This window comes from Balaenoptera acutorostrata, chromosome 18, assembly GCF_949987535.1.
Source record: "Balaenoptera acutorostrata chromosome 18, mBalAcu1.1, whole genome shotgun sequence".
Lineage (NCBI taxonomy): Eukaryota > Metazoa > Chordata > Mammalia > Artiodactyla > Balaenopteridae > Balaenoptera > Balaenoptera acutorostrata.
This window is the reverse complement of record NC_080081.1, coordinates 64,263,533-64,283,092: the sequence shown is the minus strand read 5'-3', so window position 1 is coordinate 64,283,092 and position 19,560 is coordinate 64,263,533. Positions and strand designations below refer to the sequence as shown.

The 19,560-nt window shown below is 39.2% G+C and overlaps 1 protein-coding gene and 1 pseudogene across 1 annotated transcript; one reads left to right on the top strand and one right to left on the bottom strand.

The window, feature by feature from the left end:
• Positions 1 to 7,163: 7,163 nt before the first annotated feature.
• Positions 7,164 to 7,738, bottom strand: LOC103007743 (PRELI domain containing protein 3B-like; annotated as a pseudogene).
• Positions 7,739 to 11,143: 3,405 nt separating this feature from the next.
• LOC103008039 (40S ribosomal protein S4, X isoform-like) lies at positions 11,144 to 11,940 on the top strand. Its single transcript, XM_007193717.2, has one exon. It carries the CDS (start codon positions 11,149 to 11,151, stop codon positions 11,938 to 11,940), a length of 792 nt encoding a protein of 263 aa, XP_007193779.2. The 5' UTR covers positions 11,144 to 11,148.
• The last annotated feature ends 7,620 nt before the right edge of the window (positions 11,941 to 19,560 follow it).

The window sequence follows — 19,560 nt, the reverse complement described above, 5'->3', positions numbered from 1 at the left end:
GGACCTGCTGGACATGCTTTTATCGGCCAGCAGGAGAGCTTTCTGTGGACGCAAATTAAGTGGAGTCAGGAAAACCCCTCTCTCCTAGGGAATCTTGGGGGCAGTCAGCCCCTCCTGGAACATCTGCCTATAACTGGTGTCAGGGTCACTGCAGGGATGGGACGGTCCAACGTGGAAATGCTAGAAGAGGATATTAGAGTAGGGAGAGCCATCCTGCAGCTCTTGGAACATCACAGGTGGCTTTAAAGGAGCCTTGGAGGAAAAACTGCCAATAAAGTCAAACTTCTTTTCTTTTTTTATAATAGGGCAGAAAGATTATTACCAAGAAGTGAAGCCACACATTCCTAGAGGTGGAGTGGTAAGCCAGTTCTATGGCGGAGGGGGAAAAAGCCCTGATTTACAGTGCTTGCCAATTTCCATGGTGTAATTATTTCCACCATGGCTGGTTGGGAAAAGATGTACACATTGGGAATGTATACATCATAAGGCAGTGTGAACCGACCCTAGCTCCCTGCGACACGTTAATTTTATACATAGGTGGGAGAACTGTTCATTTCTCCAGGTAGAATTCTTGTCTGCAAATCTTCACAGTTGTGTCAATACCACCCTCTGTCCAACTGATATTGAGAGAATAGGAATCATTTTATAACTAACAACAAATAATATTGGTGTTCTGGTTACTATGGCTGCTAACAAAACCCCAAAATGTAATGGCTTCAAAAACCATTTTACATCTGTGACTCTATTTGACTCTATTTCTGTTTTGTAAATAAGTTATGCTTACCAGGGTGGGGAAAGGGCGAAAGGGAGGGATAAATTGGGAGATTGGGATTGACATATACACACCAGTATATATAAAATAGATAACTAATGAGGACCTACTGTATAGCACAGGGAACTCTTACTCAGTACTCTGTACTGACCTATATGGGAAAAGAATCTAAAAAAGAGTGGATATATGTATATGTATAACTGATTCACTTTGCTGTACAGCAGAAACTAACACAACATTGTAAATTAACTATACTCCAATAAAAAATTTAAAAAAATTTATTATGCTCACCGATTTTGTGGGCTAGGAATTTGGAGAGGGGCGATCTGGGGATGGCTTATCTCTGTTACATGATAGGGGATTCAACTAGGAAGACTCAAAGGCTGGGTTTACTTGCTAACTGGAGGACTGGATCACTTAGAAGGCTTCCTCACTCACATGTCTGTTGGTTGATACTGGTTTTCATCTGTTACTGCAGCTGAGGCTATTGGTCAGAACACCTCCATATGGTCTCTCCATGTGGCTACTTGGGCATTCTCATAGAACGGTAGCTAGGTTCCAAGAGCAAGCATCCCAGGAGAAGCAGGTAAAAGCTGTATTGCCTTTTATGCTGTAGCCTTGTTTCTTATTTGTTTCTTTGTTCAGGGGAACTTGTAAGACACAATGTCATTTCTGCTAAAGTTATAAGCTCACCCAGATTCAAGGGGGAAAGAATACACAGCCTACCTCTCAATAGGAGGAATGTCCACATCACATCTTAAGAAAAGTATGTGGGTTGGGAAGTATTTTTGTGGCCATCTTTGGAAATGATAACATAGCAGAATTGTCTTTTAGGACACTCTTCAGAGAGGTAGACTAGGAATGACTCCCATCCTGCTCTTCCCCAAACCTCCCTTGAAGCTTTGATCCTTCAGAGAGACAACCAAGAACTCCGTTAAGATCCATTTTCTCTAGGTGTTCTAGGCTCCATGTGTTCTAGACTCTGTCACCAGAAAAGGGTGTGAGGGGGCTCTATTAGCTTAAGAAACCAGAAGAATCATATTCATACACCCATTCATTCAACAAAAATTTACCAGGCACCTGCTCTGTGCCTGGCACTGTGCTAGGTCCTTGGGAGAACAGACAGATACCATCCTGTACTCTCAGTGCTGGGGTTATAATGGAGGAGATGAACAACAAAGTAACAAATAAATAAAGCAAAATATCGATAGCTTGTAACAAGTGCTAAAAAGACATTAACTAGGATATGTGTCTGAGAATGATTGACAGGGTGCTTATGTTGATAGAGTGGAGAGGGACAGGCTTTCTGAAGAAGTGAGTTTTAAGATGATAAATGAGGGACTAGGAAAAGACTTGAAGAGTGTCTTAGAAACAGGAGACAGCAGATCTAAAGTTCCCAAGGTAGGGAAGAGTGAAGTATGTCCTAGGGGAATAGTGTGAAAGTGAGTAAGACATGACGGGGGGCTGAGTGGAGATAACATTTGTGGAGCCATCAGCACAGAGATGGCATTTCACACTGTGGGGAGGAAAAGAAGACACAGACAGAGTATAGCTGACTCAGACAGGAGAAGATCTAGTGCACAGAGGAAGCCCCCACTTGGAAGTCTGGTGGGTGAAACAGTCAGAAGAGGAGATTGGGAAGGACGGCAGGGACGGAAGAGGAAACCTGGAAAGCACAAAAGACAAACCATAGAAGAGCTTGCTTCCAGAATACAGGAGCAGCTATCTGCTGAATTCAGCTGATGCGTGAAGGAAGATGGGGCCAGACATGAGTCCGTGGGGTTGAGAGAGTGAGGGTTATTGTTGATGTTGAAAAGAGTCCTTTATTGGAGTGGAGGAACCGAAAGCCCCACTGGAGTGGGAGGTGAAGAGGAGGCAACATTTATGGCTACATCTCTTGAACATTTTTGTTTGGAAGGGAGGAAAGAGAAATGGAGCATTAAGATTTTCTATAGCAAATTCTTCAGAACACTAATTATACTATGGCTTGGTCCATTCAGGTTGCTATAACAAAATACCATAGACTGGGTGCCTTGTAAACAACAGATGTTTGTATCTCACAGCTCTGGCAGCTGGTAGTCTGAGGTCAGGACGCCAGCATGGTCAGGTTCTGGTGAGAGCATCTTGCAGGTTACAGACTACTGCCTTCTCATTGTGTCCTCGTATGGAGGAAAGAGAGAGAGAGCTCTCTGGGGTCCCTTTTATAAGGGAACTAATCCTATCATGAGGGCTGCATTCTCATGAGCTTATCATCTCCCAAAGATGTCGCTTTCTAATACCATCACATTGGGGTTAGGCTTGCAGTGTATGAATTTTGGGGGGACACATTCAGTTCATTGCATATGGGGTATTAGTTGGTTTAATGCAAGTGAAAAGTTTTGAGACTTTTTTAGGTTTAAAAAAGTTTTTACTATCTTACTATCTTTACAGAGCCTTAATAAGCTAATATGCCTTATGAATTTTCCTTCTTATTTGATGCCAAAAAGCTTTAAAAAAATTTTTTAAGTTGTATTTTGCAGGACTAATGAAATAAACTTTAGGAAATACTGAGTTTAGCTCAATTTTTTGTCCTTAAGTTTCATAGAGGGAAGAAAAGCTTTCTAAATGTGCATTTCTGTATCCTTCGCAAAATGACAGTAAGCACATTATCAGTTGAGTTACTCAGTGTGCCTTAAGTAAAGAACTTTGTGACAAATTCCCCCTATAAATCAATACCAGAAAAGATAAATTGTTTCTCTGAATGAACTGGGGTATTTAAAAATATTGATCAGTGAATCAAGGATGATTCACAACATTCTAGAACTAAAAATGACATTAATGTAATCTAGTCAATCCTACCACTTTTATAGAGAAGAAAACAGGCCCAGAGATGTTAGGAAACCTGCAGATGCCCTGGGTTCCTTGGCATCCAGCCCCCTCCCATCAGCCCCGTCCTTCTGGTCACTGCCCTGTGGGGAAAAGGCTGATGTTCCTTTCACCACACTGAGCTGCCAGGAGTCTTGGCCATAGATCTGGTCCTCAACCATAGTAGCCAATTTATCCCAGTTGCCTGATAACATCTACTATCCTGTCTTAAAATCATTATTATTTTTCTGGCTGTTTTTAATTGGTATGCTTTACTTGGCTTTTAGTTAACAAATATTTTTAGAAAGCATGATCATGAATTACATTAATTTTAAAAAATGAGTGTGTAGAGGAATGTATAAGTTAGTCCTGTACATTTGGAACCTGGAAAGTATTTTCCTATATAAGCCATATTAAACATGATGGTTATTTTCTACCGCCAAAGGCCTTAATTCATCATGTAGCTGAAATTCATTCATATGACTCCCTTGGGTTGGCCCATTTATTATTATTGCCCTAGGGGGACTTGGTACAGTAAATCTTTATTCCTGCCTATTTGGGGTGAGACTTCCAATGGCAGCAGAGATGAGCACAAAGCACCCTTCTATGGGTCCCCTGGCTGTTTCAAAGCTCTCCACCCTCTTCTTTTAGCCCCTGGCCAAGTGAATAACGTCTAGGACCAAGGCAAGTAGTAAAAGGATAGTGTTGAGGGGAAACTGAAAGAAACTTCTATACCTGTATGGAGGTACTATGACATTCAGAGGTATTATGATAGAATCTTTAGCTCTCATAATACCACAGATATTATTATACATTTCTAAATATGATGAGAAAACTAAAGTTCAGAGAGGTTAAGTAACTTAACACAGGTTAACACTTCATAAAAAGACTATTAACAATCCATTTGTATAGTGAAATATAATGTACATTCAGAAAAGTGTACAGAGATTTAACCGCTCTGTGTGTAAGTGTAAGCACTCATCAAGTCAAAGCTGAAGCATCAACTCCATTAAAAATGTCCCCAAAGAGTAACCACCCTCTTGACGTTTATGACAATCACTTCCTTGCTTTGCTTTATAGTTTTCCCACCTAAGCATGATATTTGGTTTTCCCTGCTTTTTGCATTTTTAAAAGATGAACTCATATAGTGTGTATTGTTTTGTGTCCAGCTTCTTTTGCTCAATGTTATTTTTGTACAAGTTTAAATTGCATGAATAGATCACAGTTCATTAAAACCAGTGCATATTGAGGATTTGGGGGTTGTCTCCATTTTCCAACTACTTCAAGCAATGCTGCTGTGAACATTCTTTTACATAACTATTGGTCCATATTACTGTTGGATATATAACACTTGGATCTATCTATCTATCTATCATCTATCTATCTAACTATCTATCTATCTATCTATCTAATCTGTATATATCAGGGCATACACCTTTCTGGATCATGTAGTATGGGTTTTTTCAAATTTAGTAGATATTCCTAAACTGTTTTTGAAAGTTGCTGTCCAATTTCATTCTCATGAACAATGTTTGAAATATTCCATTGTTTCACATCTTTGTCAGTACCTGCTATTATCACTTTTTTATATCTTAGCTGTTCTGGTGCTTATGTAGTGATATCTCAGGGTGGTTTAAATTTGCATTTACCTGAGTACTAACGAGATTGAACACCTTTACATATATTTATTTAATACTTGCATTTCCTATGTTGTGACTGCCTGGTCAAGTCATTTTCTCTTTTTCTATTGGGTTGTGTGCTGATATAAGGGCATTAGAATACTTTAAATCCTTTCACACTTCTTCTGACTTATATGCCGTCATGTGTTGTTGTACATCTTAATTCTATATATATTTTTAAAACCATAAGAACTTATAATCACTATTAACATGCATAATTAATATTTATTTGAAGTTAAGCTCATACTTGCTACTACCTTTATTTTTCATTTTTTCTTGCATCTCAATCCTTCTGTTTGGGATTATTTCCTTTCTTCCTGAAATACATCCTTCAGAATTTCCTTTTGTGTAGGTCTGTTAGTAGAAAACTCAATTTTTGTTTGTTTGAACACATCTTCATTGAACTTCCTTCTTTATGGATATTTTAGCTAGACATGGACTTCTAGATTTTTTAAAACTCATCAAACCAGTAATTTCATTACATTCTGACTTCTTTTTTTTTTTTTTTTTTTAATTTTATTTATTTATTTATGGCTGCACTGGATCCCTGTTTCCATGTGAGGGCTTTCTCCAGTTATGGCAAGCGGGGGCCACTCTTCATCACGGTGCGCAGGCCTCTCACCACCGCGGCCTCACTTTGCTGTGGACCGCAGGCTCCAGACGCGCAGGCTCAGCAACCGTGGCCCACAGGCCCAGCCGCCTCGCGGCATGTGGGATCCTCCCAGACCAGGGCTTGAACCCGTGTCCCCCACATCGGCAGGCAGACTCTCAACCACTGCGCCACCAGGGAAGCCCCTGACTTCTTTTATTGCTCTTGAAAAGTATTCCTGTTGGTCAGTTCTTCACAGACAATATGCATTTTTTTCTTTAATTGCTTTCAAGACATCCTCCTTGTCTTTGGTTTTCTGAATTTTCACCATGGTCTACGTAGGTGTGGCATCCTTTTTATTTGCCTGCTTGGGATTCATAGAACTCCCTGAGTACGTGATTGGTATCCTTCTGTAGTTCTAGAAAATTGTTACCATCTCATCAAGTATTGCCTCTTCCTCACTCTCTCTACTTTTTTTTTCTCTACTTTTTTTTTGGACTCTGATTTAATGTATGTGAGACTTTCTTACTGTAGACTTTTCCTGTTACTTTCTATGCTAAACTGTTTTTCCCAGGTAACGACTATATTTTCAGGAAGCATAACCAGCCCACAGTACAGCAGACTAAATCATAAAGACTTTTGGAAGTACAAATTGAAGGAATGTAATAACTTTACTAGTTTACAAAATTTTGGCAAATTAATACAGTCCTTGTGGATACAATATAATTTTCACGCCAAAAATATCATCTAAGTACCAAATCAAAACACTGTGGTTTTTAGCAGAGCAGGTTTATTTTATACAAATTAATATGTCTTTAAAACTATACAATTTCTCCTTTTAAAGTGAGTTCCTTCAAGCAAACTGTTGAGGGTAACTACAGTAGAGCAACTGTGTGCACGTAAGAGGTGGTTCTTCTTTGTTCTGAGGTTGGTCCCAAGCCAGATAGAATGCCAGTGTGGGAAAAGCTTTAAAATCCTACCTCAAGGAGAGTAACTATGCCAATACCAATTTCAAAATACATTTTCAAAAATTGTTAAATTTTCACCGGTTACTGGACCCTCAAAATTAGATGAATATTTTGAACTACACTAATTTTGGATGATCCCTTTTATATAAAAGTCCTACACCTCTTTGTTTTGGTCAAAAAGCACGTAGCCTTTCTTTAGGTTATTAAAAAAATTCTACCTAAAATGTAGTTGTATTTTTAAAATAACAAATAAATACATTGCCAGCTAAAAGACACCTGGGAGACCCAGTGCTATATACCAATTTTCATTATCATTTCTCTACAAATGCTGCAGCTGCCATGGGTGTCCTTATCTTCCTCTTGCTGAAGCCGTCAACCCTTCAATCTTGGCATTTAATTTATGCATTACGCATTCCATTGCATCTCAGCCTTGATTAGCACTTGAAGATATCGTACTTGCCATAAATCGTTCTGCGTAACTGCTGAGACTGACTCCTTTCAGTCATTATGACTTTTTGAGTCAAAATAGTTTTTTCCTGGGTCTTGAGGATGTGGTTTGTATATGTCTCCCAACTACTGAAACCATATTTGTAAATGAAATATTAGTAGATTTAAGTTCCGTTATTTTCTTTATAAGATCAACTATATATTGCACATATGTTTTGGTTCCTGCTGCACCAATAAGTGAATTTACAATGGAAGGCAATTCCCACTCTGTGCTGAGAAGTCTATGGCTATGCAACTTTCCAGAAGGATCTATATGTCTGTCCCATACATCAACTCTAAGCATACTTGGGTTCCTAGGGTTTGGGTATATCTGCCTTGCAGGTGTTGTAACAGTTTCCCATGGATAGTAAAAGACATGCTGTGAAGTCCAGATCGTCATGGTGGTGGTGACCTGTGTGATGTTCAGGCAGTGCTAGGGGACAATGAGGCAAAGAGGTGATACCTGCCCTCACCTCCTCATCCCCCCTAACCATTGAAGCTGGTACCTCTATGCTATGCTTTTTAATGCTGTATTCTCCAGTTCACTAATCCTCTTCAGTGTTGTCTAACCTGTTATTGAACCTATCCATGTAGTTTTAAATTTTATTGCATTTTTATTTTTATAAAACTCTATTTTTGTCTGCTTTATCATTTTTATATGTTTTCTGTTCCTTCGGAGATCCTGAAGTTTGTCTTTTCTTTATTCAAGCATAGTAAACATGATTATTTTAAAGACACTTCGGTAATTCCCATATCTAAGCCTTGTGAATCTGTGTTATCTCTTGCTTCTGCTGGTTCTTCCTAGTTTCCTTGTGTGCTTAGTTATTTTTGACTGGATACTGGATGTTTTATTCGAAAAAAATGTAGGAATTACATTTAATTCCTTAATCAATTAAGAAAACTTCATCCAGATAGGATTTGTCATTGCTTCTGCCAGGCACCAGGATGCTACCAGCTTGGGATCAACTTAAATCAAGTTCAAGACTTGAGATTCACCCGATGACCCAGAAGTAAAGCTCAAGTGTAATTCCATGTGAGGACTGACCCATTCCTGGACCAGCCTTAGCCTGTAGACCCTTTAAGGTCTCAGCTATTGCGGGGAGAGTTTCTTGTTATATCCCCATAATGTTTACATTCCCAAGAAGAATGTTCTGGCTTAGGCTCCTATCCTCAGGGCAAAGATGTCTTTTTTTTGCCCCTTTTATTCCTGAATTAAAATTTCTCTTCAGTTTTTATAATTCCCTATTATCTTTTCATCTCTTAGTTTTTAAAAAAATATTTTGTCCAACAATTTTTTTGTGGTTAGCGTTGGTTTGAATAAGATCGATACTGGAAAGAAGGAGTCCTCTTGGATATATTTTGAAGGTAAACCCAGTAGGACTCTGTGACTGAGTGGAGGAGGTACATAACAGAAAGAGGAGTCGAGGATGACCGGGAGGTTTATTACTTGATTGTTTAAGAATGGAGAAGCCAGAACTTATGGTTACCAGGGGGGGAAGAGTGGGGGAGAGGGATAGATTGGGAGTTTGGGATTGACATGTACGCACTGCTATATGTAAAATAGATAACCAACAAGGACCTACAGTATATAGCACAGGGAACTCTGCTCAATATTCTGTAATAACCTAAATGGGAAAAGAATTTGAAAAAGAGCAGATACATGTATATGTATGAGTGAATCACTTTGCTGTACACCTGAAACTACCACAACATTGTAAATCAACTATACTCCAATATAAAATAAAAATTTAATAATAAAAAAAGAATGGGGGCTTCCCTGGTGGCGCAGTGGTTGAGAATCTGCCTGCTAATGCAGGAGACACGGGTTCGAGCCCTGGTCTGGGAAGATCCCACATGCCACGGAGCAGCTGGGCCCGTGAGCCACAGCTGCTGAGCCTGCGCGTCTGGAGCCTGTGCCCCGCAACGGGAGGGGCCGCGATAGTGAAAGGCCCGCGCACCGCGATGAAGAGCGGTCCCCGCACCGCGATGAAGAGTGGCCCCCACTTGCCGCAACTAGAGAAAGCCCTCGCACGAACCGAAGACCCAGCACAGCCAAAAATAAATAAATAAATAAATAAATAAAAATTTAAAAAAAAAAAAAAAAAAAAAAAAAAAAGAATGGGGAAACTAATAACTGAGATGAGAAAGACTGAGGAAGGAGCAGGAATTTATTTAGGGGCATGTTAAGGCCCCTGATAGTCACGCAGGTGGAGAAGTTGAGTAGGCAGTTGAGTATATAAGCCTGGAGTTCAGGAAAGAGGTTAAAGCTGGACAGAGAACATTTGGAGCCCTCAGTGTATGCATATACTTAAAATTGTGAGATTGGTTGAAATCACCAAGGGAGTAGATACAGATCGAGAAGAGGTTCAAAGACCTAACAGACATTCAGGAAATATTCATTCTCTCCCTTCCTTCTCCTGAAGCACTCAGTAGGTATGATGTATTGCCAGATATAACGATGGAAAGTGTTTCCTTTTTTTCACTAATGACTAATATAATAAATGAAATAAGGTTTCCCTGGTGGCACAGTGGTTAAGAATCTGCCTGCCAATGCAGGGGACACAGGTTCGAGCCCTGGTCCGGGAAGATCCCACATGCCGTGTTGCAACTAGGCCCGAGCGCCACAACTACTGAGCCTGCATTCTGGAGCCCACGAGCCTCAACTACTGAGCCCGCGAGCCACAACTGCTGAGACCCGCGCACCTAGAGCCTGTGTTCTGCAACAAGAGAAGCCACCACAATGAGAAGCCTGTGCACCGCAATGAGTGGCCCCCACTCGCCACAACTAGAGAGGGCCTGCGTGCAGCAACAAAGACCCAATGCAGCCAAAAATAAACAAATAAATTTTAAAAAATAAAAATAAAAACATAAGTGAAATAATTTAGACAGGAAGAATTTGTCACCATGTCCTGTTGCCCTACTTCCTTACTATTGTCCCAGCCTTCCCCCTCTCCCTATCCCCACTGCACTGCCTATTCTGGACTCAACATTTCTAAGCTGTGTTACCTCCCAGCCTCAGAGAGGGTCTTCCTGATTCTAGCCTTTCTCATGTTCCCTCTACATCAGGACCAGAGCAATCCTCTTACAACCCAAGGTGATTGCTGACTGTCTGATTTTGAAATGGCAGTCATAGTTTAATATTTATTTACATCATTTTTACCAATTTAGATGAACAAGACTATACTAGTGACAAGGGTTTCATAAACTGAGGAAACAAAGCAAACTTTTGCCAAGAATATACTAGTGAAAGTATAGCATTTTGGGCAAATATTTCCTATTCATTGCAAATCATGTGTGGCAATTAGGAAACAGACTGTAAATAAGAACAAGAACCTTTGTCAATCCTATGCTCACTCACCAGTCAGTTTTTATTCTATACATACATCGATTTCCAGAATAAAAGGGCCTGCATTTTCCTGACTCACAGTCAGAAGAAAAGGAGTTGGTTACTCAGGAAGAATGCAAATCTCTGCAAAGAGGTCCTTTGAAAATAAAACTTATTTTTGCTTCCCAGGGATAGGTTGGATGTGGGCCTGAGTGAAGACAGGAGAGTAAAGTGGATGACCTTTCATTTTCCTGGACAATATTGATTTAATTTTGGAGTCTATTTCTGCAATAATTCATTAGGGCAGAAGAATTATATTCCTTTTCATCAGTTTTGTTTAAAATTCAATGATCCAGGCTATCTCCACCTCAAGCTATATCTTTATTTCTTTTATCTTTTGGCCCACATGGACGCTAGGTCAAAATAAAAGACAAATATGAAAATTATCAAAACAAAATGCTGCTCTTTCCATGCCTAGCGCAGCCATGGCTCGTGGTCCCAAGAAGCACCTGAAGCACGTAGCAGCTCCAAGGCATTGGATGCTGGATAAACTGACTGGTGTGTTTGCTCCTCATCCATCTACCGGTCCCCACAAGCTCAGGGAATGTCTCCCCCTAATTATTTTCCTAAGGAACAGACTTAAATATGCCCTAACAGGAAATGAAGTAAAGAAGATCTGCATGCAGCGTTTCATTAAGAATGATGGCAAGGTCCGCACCGATATAACTTACCCTGCTGGTTTTATGGATGTCATCAGCATTGACAAGACTGGAGAGAATTTTCGTCTGATCTATGACACCAAGGGTCGCTTTGCTGTTCATCGTATTACACCTGAGGAAGCCAAGTATAAGTTATGCAAAGTGAGAAAGATCTTTGTAGGGACAAAAGGAATCCCTCATCTGGTGACCCATGATGCTCGCACCATCCGCTACCCTGATCCCCTCATCAAGGTGAATGACACCATTCAGATTGATTTGGACACTGGCAAGATTACTGATTTCATCAAATTTGACACTGATAACCTGTGCATGGTGGCTGGAGGTGCTAACCTGGGAAGAATTGGTGTGATCACTAAACGGGAGATACATCCTGGTTCTTTTGATGTAGTTCATGTGAAAGATGCCAACGGCAATAGCTTTGCCACCTGGCTCTCCAACATTTTCGTTATTGGCAAAGGCAACAAACCATGGATCTCTCTTCCTCGTGGAAAGGGTATCCGCCCTACCATTGCTGAGGAGAGAGACAAAAGACTGGCAGCCAAACAGAGTAGTGGATAAAATGATCTCTTAAGTGACATGACTGGGAAAGTCTTTTTACTTATGGATAATACTACATAATTAGAAGCCTCTTTAGTGTTAAAAAAAAACAAAACAAAAAACCAAATCGCTGTTTCTGACTCACAGATGTAGAGAAGACACTTGTGGTTGACAAGGGGGAGGAAGAGGCGGGGGAGGGATGGATTGGGAGTTTGGGATTAGCAGAGGCACACTATTATATATAGGATGGATAAACAAGGTTCTACTGTGTAGCACAGGGAACTATATTTAATATCCTGTGATAAACCATAATAGAAAATATGAAAAAGAATGTATAACTGAATCACTTTGCTTTACAGCAGAAATTAACACAACTTTGTAAATCAACTATACTTCAATAAAAATAGATAAATAAATAAATAAATTTTAAAAATGCTGTTTTTAATGTAAGCCTTTCAGAAGAAGGGTTTATGACCAATGCTGATCCTTACTATAACTGAAATGCATTTAGTGCTTACTTAGGGCCAGGCTGTGTGCTAAGCCCTCTGCACAGATGATATCATATACCCCTCACCACAACCCTTGGGGGCAGTACTTTTATTACCCCCATTTTAGAGATGAGGCACGGAGCAGGTAAGTAACTTGTTCAGAGCTAGTAAGGAAGCAGTTGAATTCCAGAGCCCTTGCATCTAACCTCTATGCTGTTAAGTCCTAATGGATGGATACCTACCCACAGTAATACTTCAGTTATAGTGATTACATATAGTTTTCAGACACTGAGGACCAGTGATGAAAAACCTAGGTCAGCGTGCAGTACAGAGGGTGCAAACACACCTTGATTTCTAATGGATTCTTTCTCAAACCCTTTCCCTCAGAACTCCTTCATCATTTCATATTCTTGGCTGTTTGGCCTCATCCCTTACCAATATGTTTTCCTGTCTTGATTCCTGAAATTCTGCAGCATACTCGACATTGGTTTCAATGGATACTCTGGCTTTTGGGGGAGTAGGAGCTGGGAGCAGAATGGACTTTCCTTGCACAAGAGATGGGAGAACTTGAGTGAAGTCTTGAGTAGGAGAGGAGGGGGGATTAGGGAGAGGAGTCTGTGGGTTAGGCACTAGGAGTGAGGAGGGTAGACCCTTCTTTAGGGAGGTCTGGACTTTGGAGAACAGTAATATTTTACCATATGCAACCTTTTTTGTGTGTTTCCATAACATCTTCATTAATGAACTCAGATGTGATGACATGCTTAAACAATTTGATTTCCTGTGGAAACTGCTGAAAGGCTGAGTTGATATTTTGGTTGACTTCAGCCTGAATCAGGGTCAACAGGCATGGATGAGGGAATACAAGTCTGACAGACAAAAGATTTTTGCCCAGACAGTGGGAAATTGGCATTTGGGGTGTCAAATATGGACAATTCCTGATGATGGCCTAGTGCAGGGTCTGACCATGGGAGAGGTGACTGAAAGGGAGTGGCAGTGCAGGTCTTTGGAAGTGAAGACACTGAGACAGAATTCATTCATAAGAACCCTCACACTGATTATCATTGCTTGCTCCCTACTGCTATCATTATAAGAAGCCAATCACTGTTTTTGTGTGTTTTCAATTTCCTGCATCTATCAAAATATTCAGATGGAAAGTGGAAAATTGAGAATCCTCAAGAAGATGGTTTGAGTAACACCAAGCATCCAGCACTGGGAAGATAAAATGTCAAGGTGATTGATGAATCACCTTTATCTAGACATTTTGAAGTCAAGTAGGAACAGCCAGAAAGTGGATATTGGCAAACAATTTCCTAGGAATGAAATCTGAAGTTGGAATAGGTCATTGCATCTAACCTGAGAGCCTACAGAAAATGGGTCTCCACATTAGCCCAGAATTAAAGCTGGCCCAGATAAAAGCCTGGGAAGACTGTCAAAGGAAAGATTTTGAAAATTTAGGTAGCAGGAGATGAATGGCAAGGTCACAGCTAAGATGAAATAGCCTTGGAAGTAAAACCTACATGGGAAGCAAAGGTCAAGAAATACAGGAGGAAAAACTCAGGGCACTTTAGTGGTGCAGACCTGTGGGGAATACGCTTCTGAAAATAAAATAAAATGATACATCAAAGAGGCCTTTACAAGCTGAAGCCTTATGCTTACCTGCAGTCAAAGATAAGATTTAAATTTTATTGGAGCAAAGTACAGATGAAGAATAAATCAAATTTAAGTGCCCTATAACGTTCTTAATGAAGTAGAAGTCAGAATTTTGGATAATAGCAATGGAGAAAAGAGGATCCAGTTCTGTTGACCATGTTCTGCAGTTGCTTCTTGGACACTAATGTGCATAGACTCACGTGGGGATCTTTGTTGCAGAGTTTGATTCACTATGTCTGCAGTGGAGCCATAGCGTCCTCATTTCTCAATTGCTCCCAGGTGATGTCAGTGCTGCTTGTCCTTAGACCACACTGTGAGTGACAGGGCTGTAGAGCAGAGGTTTCCACACCTGGATTCCCAAGAAAGCTCCCCAGGGAATACTGATATGCAGCAGGATTTTGGAAACAAATCTACTGAAAAACTTGTTGGAAATGAATGAATGCAAAAACAGAGGAATCAGGACCATCATGAAGCTTCTTCAAATAAAACTTTTTTTCCCAACAACATGTGGAAAACAATATCATGGATATTTGTATTAAAGATCTAAAGCAGCCTTCAAAAATTTGGGGTGGATGTGGTATGTTTTTAATCAATTGTGCAGTGTTTGTTTTAAAGATGTTGAAAGCCTGGAGCGGATCACAAAGGGTAGATGAAATGAGTAAATCTACAGACATGTTAACACTTTGTAGCTTCTTTAATCATTCTTTTAATTGGTTGGATAATAAATGTGGCCAGTAACTTCTAGGTATTCAAGGAGCTAGAAAGAGAGAAAGAGAATCTGAGTGCATGTGTGTATAAGTATGCATGTGTGTGAATGTTGTGTTTAAAGGCATGCAAGAGTGTGTGTGTGTGTGTGTGTGTGTGTGTGTGTGTGTGTTCATTGAGAAGCCAGGGCCAAGAAATGCTGACATCCAGCATGTGTCACATCTTACATTACATTCAGGTGGTGAAAAAATGAGGCTCTTCAAGCACCTACTCTCTTACAACTTCACCAGATTCTTACTGTAATTTTTGTAGACTCCTGTATCTTTCAAGACTCAATAGGATTCCATCTCTGCTACATCCAGTTTTGTCCCTTTTAGTAAAATGTAATTAGATGCAAATACAAATCACAACTATTGTCAGAATTCAAATGGGTTCTGATGAGAATTAACATGTTCCATTCATAGAAGTACTGATTCAGAGCACACAATAAGGCAAAAATTCAAGATTAGGCAGAAACCACTCATTTCTCAAGCAGAAATAGCCATATTATATTCATCTTATAGAGATTAGAATTTTGCAATCCAGATATCAGAGCTTTATGCTATAAATGATTTCTTATCCTCCCTCTCAAATCTTACCCTCCATAATGACAATTGAATAAATGAATATGTGACAGAATTAATTGAATGCTATTATCTTCACTTTATGGTTTTAATTTTGGATCTAGTCTCATTAACACAATTATCCAGGAAAGCATTATGTTAAATAAACACACAACTGTGATGTACTGTATGTATTAATCAGAATTTTTGTGTTTGCTAGTGACAAACTCAACTCACACTGATTTAAAACAAAGGAAAATGAACTTATTGATTCATGTAACTGTAAAATTGAGGTACACTTTGGGTATAATTGGAACCAAAGAGTCAATTTTTCAATCTCTTTATTTTCTTCCTCTGTTTCTTTTGAGTGTTGGCCTTATTCATTCCTATAGCAGAAAGTTTTTTCTAGTCAAGGAAGGTGTCTCAAAGCAGCTTGAACTTATAGACTTTAGGACTCAAGATCCCAGAAGAAGAAAAAGAATCTTTTCCCATACCCATGGCAAAAAAATCCTTGGGGAAGATCGTGATTCAGCCTGGCTTACATAACCATCTCTGAAACCATCATTATGACCATAGGGCTGGAGCCCTCCACTGGCCAAACTTGGGTCACATGCCAATCTCTGGGACTAAAATGTGGCCGGTATTGTTCCCATCTTGACAACTTTGAATATAAGAAGGATGTTTTCCCTGAAGGAAGGGGCAATAGGCAGACTGATAATGTATTTTCACTCTATTACAGGTCTAGCTTGAATGGTAGTTAAGATGAGACTCATGGGGGTGCTGTCGAGGACAGGAAGAGAAGTATTTGGACGGGATACAGGGAAGTTTCACGGACAAGACATATAAACAACAGAGGAGTCTCAAATTAACACGTATGTTTGTATAGGAAGACTTATATCTCTTGCTAGTGGACTTCAGACAAGCTATCAAGGCTACAATGACCTGTAGTAGAATATAAAGTTATCTGGCTGCAGTGGGTGGTCTTAGGAGATTTAACAAGCATGAAAGCATTTATTATTAAGTGCAGAAATAGTTCATAATGATGTGGGATCTTGGGTCTAAAATTAACCCCAAATATCTTTAAAGCATGATTATCATGATTGTATGTTTTGTCAGGAGATCAGCTGAGCTGTAGAGAGCTGGAACTGTCAGGTGTTAGAGTGACTAAAGCAACAAGCCAAAGTGAAAGTAACAGTGAAGCCTTTCATCACTTGCTGTGATAGTATAAGCAAGAGGCCAAACCCAGAGAAAGCACTAACTCCCCCCTTCCCCATCCCATTTCACTTTTCCCCATGGAATGCATGCCTGGCAGGTTCAAGTGCATCAATGCAGACTTGGGGGTGGTCTCACTGTTGAGGGAGCCCCAAACACAAGGTTCCTGAAGTTTTATGGCTCCTATAGTTTTATGGATTGTATGTAAACATGATCAGACTCATGTTTAATCTGTGTGCTGGAGGGAGGGAGGAAAGGGAATGCTAGAAGTAGAAAAGACTGGATACTGACTCAAGTCAACATGTTCCTCTGTCTTTGGTATGTCCTGTAAATTGGTAGTTGGACCCAAAGTCTTGATCAGACACACGTTTAATCCTTTTGGCAACACTACCGGGTAGTACTGTGTTCTTTCTCCCCCACCCGCAGGTTATTGAAATATAATAGACATATAACGTTGTGAAAGTTTAAGGTGTGCAATATGTTGATTTGATACACTTACATATTGCAAAATGATTACCACCCCCCTTTAATACAAATTGCCGTCCAGAAATATTGTGCCAATTTAATTCTCAATAGCAGTCCTTGCAAATACCAGTTCTTCAGCATCATTTCTAGGAAAAGACATTACCTGGTTTTTAAATAAATACTGGCAATTTTGGGGGAAAAGATACTATACTGTTGTTTTAATTTGTAATTTTTTGCTTACTAGAGAGCTTAACAATTATTCATGTGTTTATTGGTCTTTGTATTTCTTTTACAACAAATTACATGTTCATGCTTTATGCTCATTTTTCCATACAGGTTGTAGTATCATCCATATTGATTTATTCCATAGTATTTATATATTAAAATTATTAATCATTTGCCTGACATATTAACTGTCAGTATTTTTCTTGCCTGTTATTTATTGTTTAATTTGTTTGTCATTCCTTTATATCAGGTTTTGAAAATTTATATAGATGAGTCTATAATGTTTTTTTCTTTGTATCCTAGAGTTTTAATCTTAGAAAACCAATTTCCTCTTAACAAATATGATACATCACTACCTACTGTTTCTTCTCATTATGTTTACATTTTAACGTTCATCTCAATTCATCTACAACTTATTTGAGTATGTCTTGTAGAGTGATGATCAATCACCAATTTTTTTTCAATCACCAATTTTGCAGATCATTTATTAAGTATATCCTTTCCACACTGTGTGGCTGTGGAATGGAATGGAATGGAATGCCAGTAGGAGAACAAAGACAAATGAGCAGACAGCATCTACAATAAAAGCCAGGTGAGAAAGTATGCACATGAACCCCCAAATGCAAGTGGGTTGGCATGAATTAGGTACAGAAACCTTACCTGCTTGAGATCAGCAACTACACAGGCGGTAATGGAAGGAAATCAAAGGGTTTTCTGAGCGTTCTGGGAGCTAAAAACCTCAAAACTGCTCCCACATTTTCACAGGAAAGTGCAGTTGGCTGTTCTGAGAACAGAAAAACTTGAAGAATATTTCCCAATCTTCACTTTATCGGTGAGTGCTAGCATGGATTGGATCTGTGAACTCTCAAAACGAACAAACTACAGCTCCCTTGCAGGACAAACCTGTGCTTTTAGGAGAAACTGCTGAGTGTGGAATCCAAATTGAGCAGGATGGAGACAATAAGTGCAAAAGAAAACACCTGTGGTTTATTTGGGATGGGTTTCAGGGAGCAGGAGAGTGGCACTGATAGAGTGAACCAGGAAAATCCAATATAAGGATGCTGTAATCAGTTGACTACCCCATAGGAAACTGGGTCCCAATTCCACCAGAACTTACTGAGGAATTTATTGTGATTTATGATACGGCCTACAATACGCTCAATTTTCAAATATGTTTCCTGTGCATTCTTCAGAGATATATGGAGTGAAGATTTTTTTCTCAAAACTCTTCTGTCAATTCATTGTAAGCCTCTTTAGCAACTGCCATTACAGAATGACTTGATCAGATTTATTTTTTGCTGTGAAGCTTAATCAAGAATACTGAAGACCTGTAGATTTGTTGCGGCTGATGGGCATGCGATGGGGATGGCTAAGGAGGGAATGCTGGATGTGGAAGTTGCTAGATGCCACATTCAGTTTCTGACAGTTAAAGCAAGCAAAGGACAATAATTCAAACAAGACAATTTTAGAAGATGGATTCATATAGATGATGAATATATAGATATATATATAATATAGATAGATAAACTCAATGTATTATGTATTAAATTAAAAATTAATAACAAATGTGTCCAGCACTGGCCTTTTAAGTGTATTCTAGTAGATATTCAAGTTTGGAGAGTGAAATAGACACTGCCTACAAAATCACAACTGTCTAATAAAGTACTGATTATTGATTAGGTTGCCAGGAATGTCAGTGCTAAGAGAAATCTGCCCTGGCCTCACTACTGCACAGGACAGCCATATATGTATATGGCTATTATGTACAACAGTGATTATATGTATACAATTATGTATATATGTATATTAAATAATATGTATATGTATACATTATATAATCATCATGTATTTGTGATTATTATGTGTATATGTATATTATATAATACATGTATATGTGCATATTACATAATATGTATTATTATGTATATGTATATATGATTATCATATATATATGATTATTATTCTGATTTATAGGTTCACCATGCATGAGTATGGATATTGTGAACTAGTTCTCACAGTCACAATCTCACAGTCAACCCTGGGACATTAATCCTTGAATCCTGGATACCTTTGGGGAGATTCCCCTCCTTCCTCATTACCATATAGATGGCCATGCCAGGGTGCCATCTGCTTGTTTGTGGTTTTGTTTTTGTTTTTATCTTTTTCTTATACCAGTTGTAGAAATGCCAGCACTTAAGGTTCTTGAGACATGATCACAAATATCATTTAAAATTGTATTGATGAGTGGACGAATATGGCGCAGTCATAAAATTCTGTTTCAATACAAGGTGCAT